The 12,455-nt window shown below is 50.5% G+C and overlaps 1 protein-coding gene across 1 annotated transcript in view; it reads left to right on the top strand.

The window, feature by feature from the left end:
- The window catches only part of MYO18A (myosin XVIIIA), a 94,485-nt gene extending 88,981 nt beyond the window's left edge, over positions 1 to 5,504 (top strand). Inside the window, exon 41 of the mRNA XM_063109250.1 lies at positions 4,109 to 5,504. Coding sequence (XP_062965320.1) covers positions 4,109 to 4,253 — 145 coding nt within the window. The 3' untranslated portion in view covers positions 4,254 to 5,504. The remainder of the gene's footprint in view (positions 1 to 4,108) is intronic.
- Positions 5,505 to 12,455: the final 6,951 nt, after the last annotated feature.

Below are 12,455 nucleotides of genomic sequence, written 5' to 3'. Positions count from 1 at the left end.
GCAGAGCCCAGGAAAGCGCCCTAGCTGACACCCCAGCTGTGGGTTGGTACATCAGTGGCCATAAGCTATTGTGCGGCCTTTTGCTCAGCTCTCCCCCCTCCCCTGCAAAGCCACCTTTCTTCCTAGCATAGATCTCTTATCCTAGCATAAGCCTAGGAGTACAAGACTCACAGGGCTGCAGCCCACATAGCACCACACCCCACAGCAGACCCAGGAGATGCCTGATCCCTCCCCAGCCCTCCCACCTGAAGCCCACACATGGGTGTCACCTCGGTTCTGCTCATCTTGTAAAGTTCTAATGAATAGAAATTAGCAGCTGCTGAGTGACAGCCCCCTCCTGGTTCTCCTGCCTCCCCCAGCTCTTCTCCCTGTGGGGAGGGAGATCTAGCAGTTAGGCCCTTTATGCCCACACCCCCACTGTGGAAGAAAAGCAGAGCCTGACTCATTAGAATCCAATTGTTGCCAGTTTCCCTGGTGGGTGGTGACATTTTGGATCACCCTGGTTATGTGAAGCTGTTTTCAGCATGGTACCCTCCCAGGGCAAGCTTGCTGTTTCCCAGGAGGTATAGCCCCAGAGTGCAGCCCCCTGAGGCTCCGGCGTTTGTTTCCCAGATGCATGAACTAACACACACCTGTCGCATGCTTGTGCCGTGGCACAGCTGGACACGTATGCTGACTTTGGATGAGTTATACCAAAAGGGACTGATCTAAGGGCCCTTTAAGGAATGGAACAAGTGGAAGTGAATGTTACCCACAGCTGTTTGGAGATGGGTGATGGGATGGGGGAGGTGGAGCTTGCACCCAGACCAGGCTCATGGCCAACTCATTTCTTGGGCCCGAGCTGCTCTGAAACCAAGCCCTTGGGCTCAGCACTGCTCTGCCGCTTCCCCCACGTGGCAGATGGTTGCTGGGAAGAGCAGGAAGCATCTCAATTGCATTAGGGAGCCATTGTCATCTCCATAATGAGAAAAGACAGGAGTCAAAATATTTGGTCTACCGTCTCAGCCTTCCCCTAGCAGCCTGCTAAGTGCCCCACACTCCCAGGGCAGGAAGTCATTTGATGGACCGAGGGGGAAAGCTTGGAAAGCACAGAGAGCCAGACCCTTCTGCACATTGCACCCCCACCCCCAGAAGGAGACAGGCCTAGCTGGCCCATCCCACACTGACTGGCAACTGGCAGACTGCAGACCCCGTGCTCTCAGCCCACCGTCACCTTGACCCCACAACCAGCAAGAACACCAACGAAAAAAACAATATGTTTCTTCCAGCAGCCACCAGCACAGTTCCTCTTGTCCACCAGGAAAGCAGAAGTAGTCCTGAAGCCCTTTACACCACCACCTCCAACGAGGAGGATTGCATTCACTATGGGTAGCATAGCGCCAAGCCAGGACCTAGCCAAGCAACACGGAGCCAGAGAGCAAAGGGCCTGGGGAGGGAGAACTTCGCTGGCACTCGGCATTAACTGGCTTTGGGTGGATAAACTGCTAAAGGCGGGGCAGGGGATGGAGCAGTTGCTGAACTTCCCATCTGGTGATGAGGACCCTGAGAATTTGGAACACAAATGTAGCATCCACAGCAAAGTCAAGGGGAGGGGCGCTGCCACCCTGGGCTCTCCCAGCGGGAATTAGCTTATGTACCAAATTGTTTGTGACAGCGCTGAGCACAAGACACTGGCTTGTGGGGAGGAAAGCTTTTTAAACAATTTGGTTAAAATGTTCAAATTGCCAGCCCTGACTTTTGCCCTGGGGAGGAGGGTAGCTGCCTGCAGTTGGCTCTCTGATGGCTGTGGCAGTAGAAGCCACTAAGGAGATTGGCTGAGGAGCCCTCAAAGTGGAAGCAAGAGGGATCTTGTGGGTCCACAGCCCAGGGCGGCGAGAGACATGGAGTTCCTACCTCCCTGGCAGCCTCCGCCACTGCCCAGCATCTTGACAGAACAGTATGGAAACCTGGTCTTCATTTATCCAGGTGTCTGCCTGGCAGGCACAGGAGTGTGGGAGTGGGGCTCTAGCCCCACTTCGAGAAGAGGTGAGGGAACGGAAGAAGCACAGGGCCTTGGTGACGCAGTGCACACAGGCCGGGCTCTCCAGCAGCGCCCCCCTGCGTCTGGATCCCAGCCCCTGCATCTGCCTTGCCCCCTGCAGCCTGCAAGAAAACCCCCGTCTTTCCACAAAGCTAGACATTCCTTGCCTAAGAGCAGACCTTTAGCACTGCGTACCCAGAAATTCCATGTAAAAAATGAAAACAAAACCAGGTTCCCACTAATCTAGAATTCAAACAACCCCAAAGCTAAAATAACCCTAATTTTTTATCTATCTTGTACAGTCATCACTGAGTTTTATAATTTTGTCCTGGAGACACCCCAGAGTCCTAAAGTGCCTTTGGCCCATCAAAGTAAGACTCATTTATGTTCAGTGTAGTTTGTGTTAAATGTGTTTTGTGCTATTCTGATTCCTTTAAAAATGGTAATTCATTCATGAGAAATACATAACCATTAACCAGACTGCCCCATTCTCAAACCGTTTTGCATAATTGAACATGTATTCTATCAGGCTCTTCTTTCCCCCCCAGGGACAGAGAGAGACCTGTCTTTACACACCCCCTGAGCCACTCACCCAGGCCAGCAGGAGAATTTAGGTTTTGTCTTGTTTTCTTCTCAGGTCATCCAATCTAGCCTCAGAGTCCAAAGGCTTTAAGGTCTAAGAGTCCCCAGTTCAAGTTCATTTAGTGGCTGGTTGACCTTGGACAAAATACATCATCTCTTTAAACCAGCTTCCTCATAATATTTCATAGGGCTCTTGTGAAGAATAAGGCGGCATGTCTAGGGTGCCAGGCCCATGTCTCACCCACAGGAGTACTCAATGGTCAGGACGTTCCTCTGGATCTCTCTCTGACAATGTGGGAAAAGCTAAGAATGTAGCTCTTCCTTGCAGAACCCTGTTTCCTCATCTTTTGGTTGGGGATAGAGATTTGAAAAGGCTAGTGAACAAAGGCCCTCCTCAGATTCTTAAATCAGAATTTTAGGCAGTAGCAATCATGGAATTCCTGTTTGCCTGAGTAGAAACTCCAGGATCTGGAGGCAGGGCTATGTCCCTCGGAGCACATGGCAGGGCTACAGTGCCAGGAAGCCAGCTGAGTGCAGGGCACCAGCAGGAGGACAGCAACACTGGGTGTATTTTCTCCAATGGTATTGAAATTGTAGTGCACTTGTACTGGCAGAGGCGTGGAAGCAGGAGGACCAGGGGAAGGTGGACTCAAGGCTTTGGGAAAGAAAGCAAAGAGAAGGGGAATGAGCTGGAAGGTAAGGTCCCATCTTCCCTTGTGAGATGCTCTGCCCAGGGATAATGCTGCTTCACATCCCAGTGGAGGGATAGGTGGAGGCTTCCAGAGCCAGTGGCCTGAGAGACACTCTGTGGGGTTAGGTTATTGTACTGAGAGGCTTTTCCCACTAGACCACCCTGAAACAGAGGTCTTGCCTGCCCCTACTTCCCAGGTCTCCATCCTCTGTGGTGAGTACATGATGCCATGGTCAACAGTAGAAATTCTCACAGGCCTTAGGAAACCCTGATTAGGAAAAAAGGTTAAGATCCAGAAGGATTCAGTGGGGAAAGCCCCTCCTCCTTAGAAGAAATCTTTTTAGGAATAACTTGCTCCAGAGAGCCCCGACCTTAGACAAGCTTAATCACATTATCACCAGACTTCCAATCTCCAGGTCAGTGTGGGCCATGGACCGCCTGCATCAGAACCTTCTGGGGAGGGAGTTGAAAAATGCAAAATTCCTGGGTTCCACCCAAGGGCTAGAAAATCAAAATTCCTAAGGGGATGGACGCTGGAATCTGCAGCTGATTCTTACGACTGCTCCAGTCCCAGATCCCCTGCTCTCCAGCATCCCTCTCCTGGGACTTTGAAAAGCTTTCAGAGTCAAAACTCTGCTCATTTCTCTTACTACTTTGAGAATCTTCCAGGTAAGCTGAGAAAGGTTTTTGCTTAGCAGTGTTTGGCTTTGGGGAGTGCTCTGACAGGACTCTCTGGGCCTCTCTGGAACCAAAGGCTTTAGTGCTGAAGGGTAGGAATGTCATTCATCCATGACCTTGTTCCTCTCTCCCTGCAGCCCCACCAGCTACTGGAAGTCCCTTGCCCCTGACCGGTCAGATGATGAGCATGACCCCCTCGACAGCACCTCCAGACCCCGATACTCCCACAGCTATCTGAGTGACAGTGACACAGAGGCCAAGCTGATGGAGACCAACGCATAGACCAGGGGAGTGGTCCACAGCCCTCCCGCCCCACAGCCTACGGCTGCCCCAGTGCCTCCCCCAGGAAATGGCGGGGCCTGGGTCTCCCCTACCTGACTGCTGATCTGCGTGGGAAACACCCAACCCTCTTCTGTTAGAGGGACTTTCCAGGCTGTGGGTGTCTGACATCTCCCCATGGAAGAGGTGGGGCAAAGAGGAGTTTCTGAAAAGAACTTTTTTGCTCCTCCCTGCCTCAAAAATGCCACACTCTTGGCTTCTACCGTGGGCCACCATGGGCAGTGGCAGGTGGCCTGGCACTGCATGGAGCCAGCAAGGTGACCTCCATCTCAGCCCACTGCTCTGGGATGGTGGACAGATTGCCTATTGGGATATTTGAGGTTTCTGGGTCCATGGGGAGGATTTGGGGGAGGAACAGTAATTCCTTCCCACTGGTTTGGGGTGAGGGCTTTCTCTTCTCAGTGCCTGCTGTCTTTTTACTTTTTAATTTAAATACCCAACCTCTCCATTACAGCTACATCCCTGAGAGTGGGAGGGGGCTGCGGTGATGGCTGGGGCCCCCCGGGAATGACTCGGGAATTTCATCTCCCTCCTCTTCAGAGACCAGCCCTTTCTCTGTGCAGCTGGGGAGACTGGTGAGCAGAACTGGGCCAGGTTCTTAAGAGTCAGCACGGGGAGGGCTGTCAGGTGCTTCTGGTCTGGGCTGAGCAAGCCCTCACAGCCAGGGGTGCACACGTACCATCCGCAGTGTCCAGCACCCCCACCCGCTTCGTCTCATCGGTGTGTTAAGTGCAATGACCTATTTAAGAGTAAACCCATTCCACCTATGCCAATGTGGGGCTTATCCAAGCACTGCCTTCCTCCCGCTCTGTCCGAGTTGCCTGGATCATAAGCTCAACTTGGGAGGGAAGGCCTTGGGTTGTGGGCTTGTGATTAGAAAAACCGAAAGTGGAAGTTTTGGTCAGTGCTGATGTGTATTAGACACGAGTCCTTGCCTGTGTCACTTTTCTTCCAATCTCCCTGCCCCACACACTTATCCCAGACCCAACGTCATGTGGTCTGAAGGTCCCAGCCCCCACCCCAGAAGGTCATCCTTCCAGTTCTACCCGACTTGGGGGCCCAGAGGCGGTGCCTGGTGCTGCTCCCATCTGCTGCCCCCCCTTCTCCCCTGCAATTGGTTTGTACTCACTGGGCTGTGCTCTCTCTTCCCTGTTTACCTGATGTATGGAAATAAAGGCCCTTTTCCTCCTGGCAGTGCCAGTTTTCCTGCCCGTTCCTTCAGGCTCAGGTAAAGACAAGTGTGCTCTTGGGGGGGCACAGGCAAGATTCTGATGGGGACGTGGGGTAATCGCCCTGGTCTCTGGCCTGCTCCCATGTCAGACCAGTGCCACTCCGAGAGCCTGGGCAGATCATTTGGGGCAGGCAGAGGGCGGAGGGGATCGGTCAAGGCAGACACAACTCCCACCTTTTATGTTAAGAGCCTGTGGATTATAATTCAGGTTGGCAGAGCCGGCCAAGCCTCATCCTCCCCTGGCCTCCACGAGGCAATGTTGAGGTCCATCTGGCTGTTAAATCTCACCAGTTACAGAGATTCTGTCTTCTCTAACTTTTGTTTTTAAGGGATTTAAACCCTTCTCATTAGAAAGTTTTTTTAAAAGCTTAATTTTAGTCATTCCAAAGGTGACTTTGATTTAAAAAATGGCAGATACATCTCTGGTCCCCAACCCCCGTGGCTGCATGACAACTTGAATAGGCTAGGAGTGCTGTCTTCTGTGCCCTGTTCAGTCCCTGTCTTCATGCCCCGGTCCATGCTTTATCCCTTTCCTGACAGCTGAGGCAGCTCATGCAGAAAGGCAAGAACAAGCAGCTCCTCCTCTTCCTCTGTCTTCTGTAACGTGACCAGTTATATTCCCTGCACAAATAAAGGTAGGGCAGATAGGCTGGAAAGAGTATCAAACAGCCTTAGTGCTGAGGCTCTGGTGATGTCAGCTACCCAGAAAGAGTCAAGAAAGGAAAGGAGGAAGAAAAGTCACCCCAAAACGCGTGGGAGAGAAGTGTAAAATGGATACATCTTGAATGAAGGAGACTGCTGCCTCCACTGCCCCACAATAGAATAGAAAACAGAACAGAGAAGGTAGTAAAAGTGAAGTTACTTTTTTTTTTTTTAACTGCTGGCTCATGATCAATTCTGTCGCTTACATCTTTTACTCCTGCTTTCAGATAGCGCGATGCATTTTCTATTTCTCTCAGGAGGTAGTGTGACAAACTCACTGCCACCTGCAGATAAGTTCCCAACTCAGTTCACCCACACTGAGTCAGGTCTCTGGTTAATTACGAAGTCCAGCATCAATCTCCAATATCCTGACCTTGAGGTAGGGGCTTTGTTCAAGTCAGAAAACTCATATTATTCATTTATTCATTTGCTCAACAGTAGAAAAATATTTCTCAACTGCCTGCTGTGGCCTAGGCACTAGTCTAAGTGCTGGGGGTGGATAGTCCCTTCCTGCATAAAGCAGATATTCTAGTGGAGGAACTAGACAAACAGAATGTGTACTGCACCTGCTAGCACATGCAAGCTTTGGGTGGGTGAAGAGGAATAAATAATAGTGTTTGTCCTCCAGGGGCTTGTGGAGTAGGTCTGGAGCAGACGTGCATGGAAGTAATTACATAAGACATAACAGAAGGACAAAGAAGTTGCTTTGGGCATATTATGGAGGGAGACATTCTCGTGGGGGTGGGAGGAGAGCTGGGAAGGCTTCTAAAAGGAGTTGGTCTTTTGAGCTGGGCCTTAATGACAGGATAGCGCTTCCACAAGTAGATATTGTGGGACAGGCATGCTGGGAAGAAAGAAGAGCTTCAGCCAAGGTCCTGAGGCAGTGAAAGATAGGTGGTGGTAGAGCATGCCATAGGCTGTCTAAGAAAGCCAGAGGCCATTGCTGCACATGACCAGTGTTTCTCTAAGCTTTCTCAGCAAAGCCCCCTTGGCCAGGGATCTGAGCTCCAGCCTGGGAAGCAGATGATTCCCTGGCACCAACTTCCCAGAGGAGTCCAGGGGTCTGCAGAGCTACCAAAGACCATCTTCATTTTGGGGGTACCTTGAGAGCTCCGTAAGCTCCTGCCCTCACCTGTACACTCATCATAGTTCTGGTCCCTTAGATGTATGTGATTCCTGCCAAACACAAAAATGCAAATCTATCCCTGCGCCAGGCTCAAAGCCCCCTTGCTAGATCCTCCTCTCTGACCACAGGCACTCTGGATTGCTCTGACTCCTGAATAAGAGGCATGGGCGGGAACCAAAGCCCTGCGGGACTCCTCATGGTGCCCAGTGTGTGACCAGAGACTGCAGCAGCAGGCAGTGACCCCAGGACTGCCTCCTTTTGTCTTTGTGTCCCCTTGGCAGATTGTACTAGTTGTCCCTCCCCCATCCACTGCCCCTGTGCCTGGTGGCACAGACACTTAGCGATTTGCTCCTTAATTGTCCCCCAGCTAGGCTGCGCAGATGCCGCTCTTTAATCTCTCCTGATAAATGAATCGCGCCGCTCCTTTAATCATATGTTCATATCCAAGCCAATTTGAATCAATTTGGCAGGGAGCATGTTGCAAGAGATGCCATGACTGCTGTTTCTCCCCCCAGGGCCCCAGAGCCAGAGCGACTGCTGTCCTTACCCTCAGCAAAGAGCCCAGGAGGCCCATCCGGGGAAAGGATCGCCTACCTGAATAGTGAGGACTTTTCAAAGTCATCTCATCATTCCTGTCCTCCAAGCAGGCCATGTGGGACTGTAGAGAGATGGATTCCCAAAGACCTCAGAAGTGGAAGGGAGGGGGGTGAGTCCACAGCCTCCCTTGGTCACTGAATAAAGAGCCCCATTACCATCCCTGGGAGGAAATGCTGTCTCAAATCTAACCCTCATCCTTTCTGTTCCTCTTTCATTTCCTCTGAGCTGGTTCTCAGGGAAGCTGGAACACTTTGTCATCTTTCATATAGCAGTGCATTCACGACAAGTCTATGGTAATTCATCCTTGCCTGCTGTTGGTACTGGCGGCCACCCCAATCCCTTTCATCTTCCCCTAGGAAATATTATTTTCTAAAACCTCCAGCCTAGTACGCAGTCTGGGACATGTTTGGTCACATACCAAGTTCTGCCTTTTCCCCTCCAGAGTGGTGTCCATGTGCAGTGGTGAAAACAAAGCAATAAAACCTACTAAACTGAGCTCTTCTGATGCTAGCACTGCAATGCTGGAGAAGGGGCTTGATCTCTCAGACCTCAGTTTCCCCACCTGTAAAACAGGGTGGTATTGCTGGCAAGAGCATTTTGGCTCATAAATTCAGAGCTCTCGGCAGCCAACAGAATCTCCCACGCCCACCCTTTATCACTCTAGTGAGGAGCTGGAGGCGGTGCCAGTGGAGCTGTGAGGTCCCTGCTGGGAGAGGAACATCTTTTCCCAGTGCATGGGTCTGTGTGGGGTTGGTCTCTGTCCAGCTGTCCTGTTGTGCCTCAGCGTCCTTTCATTTCCTCTCCTCCCTCCCTCACCCACTCCTGCTCCAGTTCAGGCAGGTGCCCTGACATATACTGGGAAACTGAGATCATAAACAAATTTGTTTCTCATTTGCACCTCCAAAATCTTTGGAGTTCAGTGGCCTCGGCTCCGCCCCTGCCTAAAGGTTCTCCCCACACTGCCCTGAAGCCACGCCCCTTAAAAGGGCAATGTGCTCTCGGTTCAAGGGTTCCTAAGCAGCTGACAGGACCTAGCTCATAGGCGTTGCCCTTTTAATGGTTACAGAAGCACAAGGACCGAGGGCCGGTCTACTCTCCCAGGAACGCAGAAATGCTGTTTCCCACCCTTTTAAGGGCTCTTGAAGTCCTTGGCCTGAGCTGAGACTGAGGCTGTGACTGGGACTGAGGAGGCCTTTCCCAGCCTGCCGGTAGTGACCTGTGTGATGAGGAGGAGGGTGATAAAACCAATAATAATTCCCATTTGTTAAGCACTTACTATGTTCCTGGCACTTACGCACTTTGCCTACATAGTCACATTTAACCTTCAGCACAACTCTATGAAGTGTCATTGTCCCTGTGAAGAAATGCTCAGAGAGGTGACAGCATCTGTCCAAACAGGGTCCTCAGCTTGGTTCCAGCCAGAGGATGAAGTGAGAGGAGGAAAAGCAAAGAATCGTGGTCATGGTCCTCATCTCAGATCACTCTGTGCTTGGTATTCACCAAGGCCTGGCCTTAGGAAGGAAACACTACTTAGCAATTTTGGGGGAAATACCGACCTCACATTTGTGTTGCTCTTTACAATTTTCAGAACATCCCCCGTATATCGTCACATTCACAGTTCACTCCCCCTGTGCCAACAACATGAGTAACTGTTCCACATGGCCCAGAAGACATATTTTAAGCTATCTTCACTTCAGTCTAATTTCATTACAGGATAACAGAACAATCCAGACCATTTTCTGCTATTTGATCTGGGAGGAGAGAGATCCAGAGCAATAGCCATTTTGGAGTTAACAAGGATGTGAGATTTGTTTGGAAGGAATTTTACAGAGAAATTGAGCCTTTTGTAGTGTAAGCCCCAGTGATGGGTCATATACATAAGGGAAAGCCCAAAAAGGATGTGTGCTTTGCGATTGAAGTCGGTGACATAAATCTCCCAGTGGAATACTTATATGTGCGGATAGAATTTGCTTTAGATATCAAAAGTCAGCTATGACAGTTTTATCAAAAAAAAATTCAAAAAGGATATTAAGTTTTGACACCATCCAGGCAAATTATATTTGAGGTGGTTTAAGAGTCAAAGAGGTTCCACATTTTAATAAATTCTTCTATGTTTTGTGCCACATCTATGATCTGACTAGATTAGGAAAAGAAGCAAATGGATTTAGGGAAGAGAGAATGCTAGGGAATTTGAAAATGGAGAATTTTAAAAAGGAGTAAAAAAATACCAGTGTGGGCAAGATACAGCCAATAGTTTCAGAATGTTAGGTCTTTGAAAGATGGGTCAATGATGGGCAGCCAGGCAAATATAAAATTGTATGTCATGAAATATGTCTCGTGGTTCATATTAACTCTGGGGTCTGGCACCCTTGCTTGAGAACTGCTTCTGGCCACCTTGGGACTACTGTCCTGTGGAGAGCAAGAGAGTGACCCTGCTGACTGGCGCTCCCTGGAAGTTTCTGCACTAGAAGCACGGGTCTCATAGCCTGCCATTGTGGGTCCCAGAGCTCAATTGCGAGGGCTGTTCTTTCTGGTCGACCACATAGGCACTGGGCAGGATTTAATAGTAGAAAAGGAGCTTCTGCTCCCAGGAACTGGCGAAATAAGTCTAGAGAACCAACCAGAAAGTGAGGCAGTCTTATAGCTCTGTTAATGGATTCTTCAGGTTACGTGTACACAGGGCAAAAATACTTGTGACAATGCAGATCAATAAATAAATATTAGAAGAGCCTCTAAAAACTATAAACAGTTTTATTTTGGTATGTGGGGTTATAGATGAAGTATCGGTGCTTTTAATATCAAGTTTTCATACTATTTTTTTAAAAGTCAGTACAGATGTATGTGCCAACACCAAGGAAGGTCCCAAATTGTCATACGAAAGTAGCTTCTTTTCCTGGCATTTCATATATAGATACTGTAGCTGTAGGGGGTAAACCATGTGGCAAAGCTGCTTAGAAACTGCTTAGATCCCTTGCTTGAGGAAAGCCGTTCTTAAAGCAGCAGGCGTCTCTTGGCATGGCTGAGAGTGGAAGCTGGAAGAGGAACAGATTGTAGGGTGGAAATTGAACAGGGTATTTAGGGAAGAGGAGCAGAGGGTGGGAGGGAAGAGCATGTAGACCGTGCCCTCCCACGCAGCCTGGAGCCCTGCAGGTGACCGGCTTAGGTGAGGATGTTGCTGGTGATAAAGGGATCGGTGGTGGAGTCAGGATGAGGAGAAGCCAGGAGCTGAGGTCATTTAAGATATTTGTGTCATAGCTACATACTTCCTTTTTATTAAAGATCTGTAAGGGGAGACATGGCTCATTGGCCTGAATGTGTGCCTGGCTGACAGAGTTGTGCTCTAATTCCCCGTTCTGTCTAAGAAGGTTTAGCCCCTTAAGAAAAAGTATCGTTGCTGAGTCAGGTGACCAGTGAGTTTCTCTGAGAAAATGGGAAGGTATCCAGAGTAGAAGGGGAAGCCAGGAGGTTCAAGCACCCAGGAAGGTCTGGGAGGAGTAAGTCCCCTGGGGCGTGGGTGTGATCGCCATCTCCCTCCCAGCCCCCACTCCTTGCTCCCCAGTAGAAATCAGCTACAAATCTCAGCTTGTTGGGAACAGATGGCCTTGGCTGACGAATAAGCCACCGCAGGCTGCTCCACCTGTTCTTGGGCTGGAATAATCAGCTCGAGACAAACAACGTCGCTGAAATAACTCATGGCAGCGGGTGATGTGCAGGCACAGATTCCAGAAATCTCTTAAACAGACCCGCTCCAAATCTCTCCCCTCTCCAATCCCTAAAGGCCATCGGGGAAAGGTAATGGAGCGGAGAAGATGGATAGAGGCTCACACTGAGCAGGAGGCTGGAGCCGGTGGTGCAGCCGGCGGGACTGGGTGGCAGGGGTGGCATTCACCTCCACGGGCAAGAAATTCTTTCTCAGGAGCATGTGGAGAATGTGAGAATGGTTGGTCCATGGGCGGGTCAAGAGGGAGGAGACCAACCAGCCCAGGATGATGGAGACCCAAGAATTTGGGATTCATTTGGATTCGTGCGTTACAGGAGTGATATGCAAATAGTATGGAATCTCTGGCAACAGCCACTGGGGCCTCCTCTCCCTGACTCTGTTGGTGGGTGCTTGGGTGCTCTTGATTCTGTGGACTTGTGTCAGCCTCTCCTCACTTCCCTCTTGAAGTCGGCTGGGCTAATGTTCCCTGGCAGAGGCAGATGAGTGAGCTCTAGGGGGAGTGACAACGCAGGGATGCTGTGGTGACGGGCGGTGGGGGTGCCGGCTAAGATGGGGGTCCGGCTCCCTGTGGAGCCAGTGAGGAGAGGGCAGGGAAGGAGAGAGAAGAGCCAGGCAGATTGCTTGCATTGGTTGCCCCAGGCAAGTGCCTCCCCTGGGTCCTGCCGCCAAGCCTGGTGCACAGCATGGGGACCCTGAGTCCCCCAGAGGCTGTGCGGGAAGAAGCCTGCAGAGCCCTCGACCCCCACGTTGCATCTCTAACTACCAGTT

This window comes from Cynocephalus volans, chromosome 10, assembly GCF_027409185.1.
Source record: "Cynocephalus volans isolate mCynVol1 chromosome 10, mCynVol1.pri, whole genome shotgun sequence".
Lineage (NCBI taxonomy): Eukaryota > Metazoa > Chordata > Mammalia > Dermoptera > Cynocephalidae > Cynocephalus > Cynocephalus volans.
This window is presented reverse-complemented; position numbering and strand designations above follow the sequence as displayed.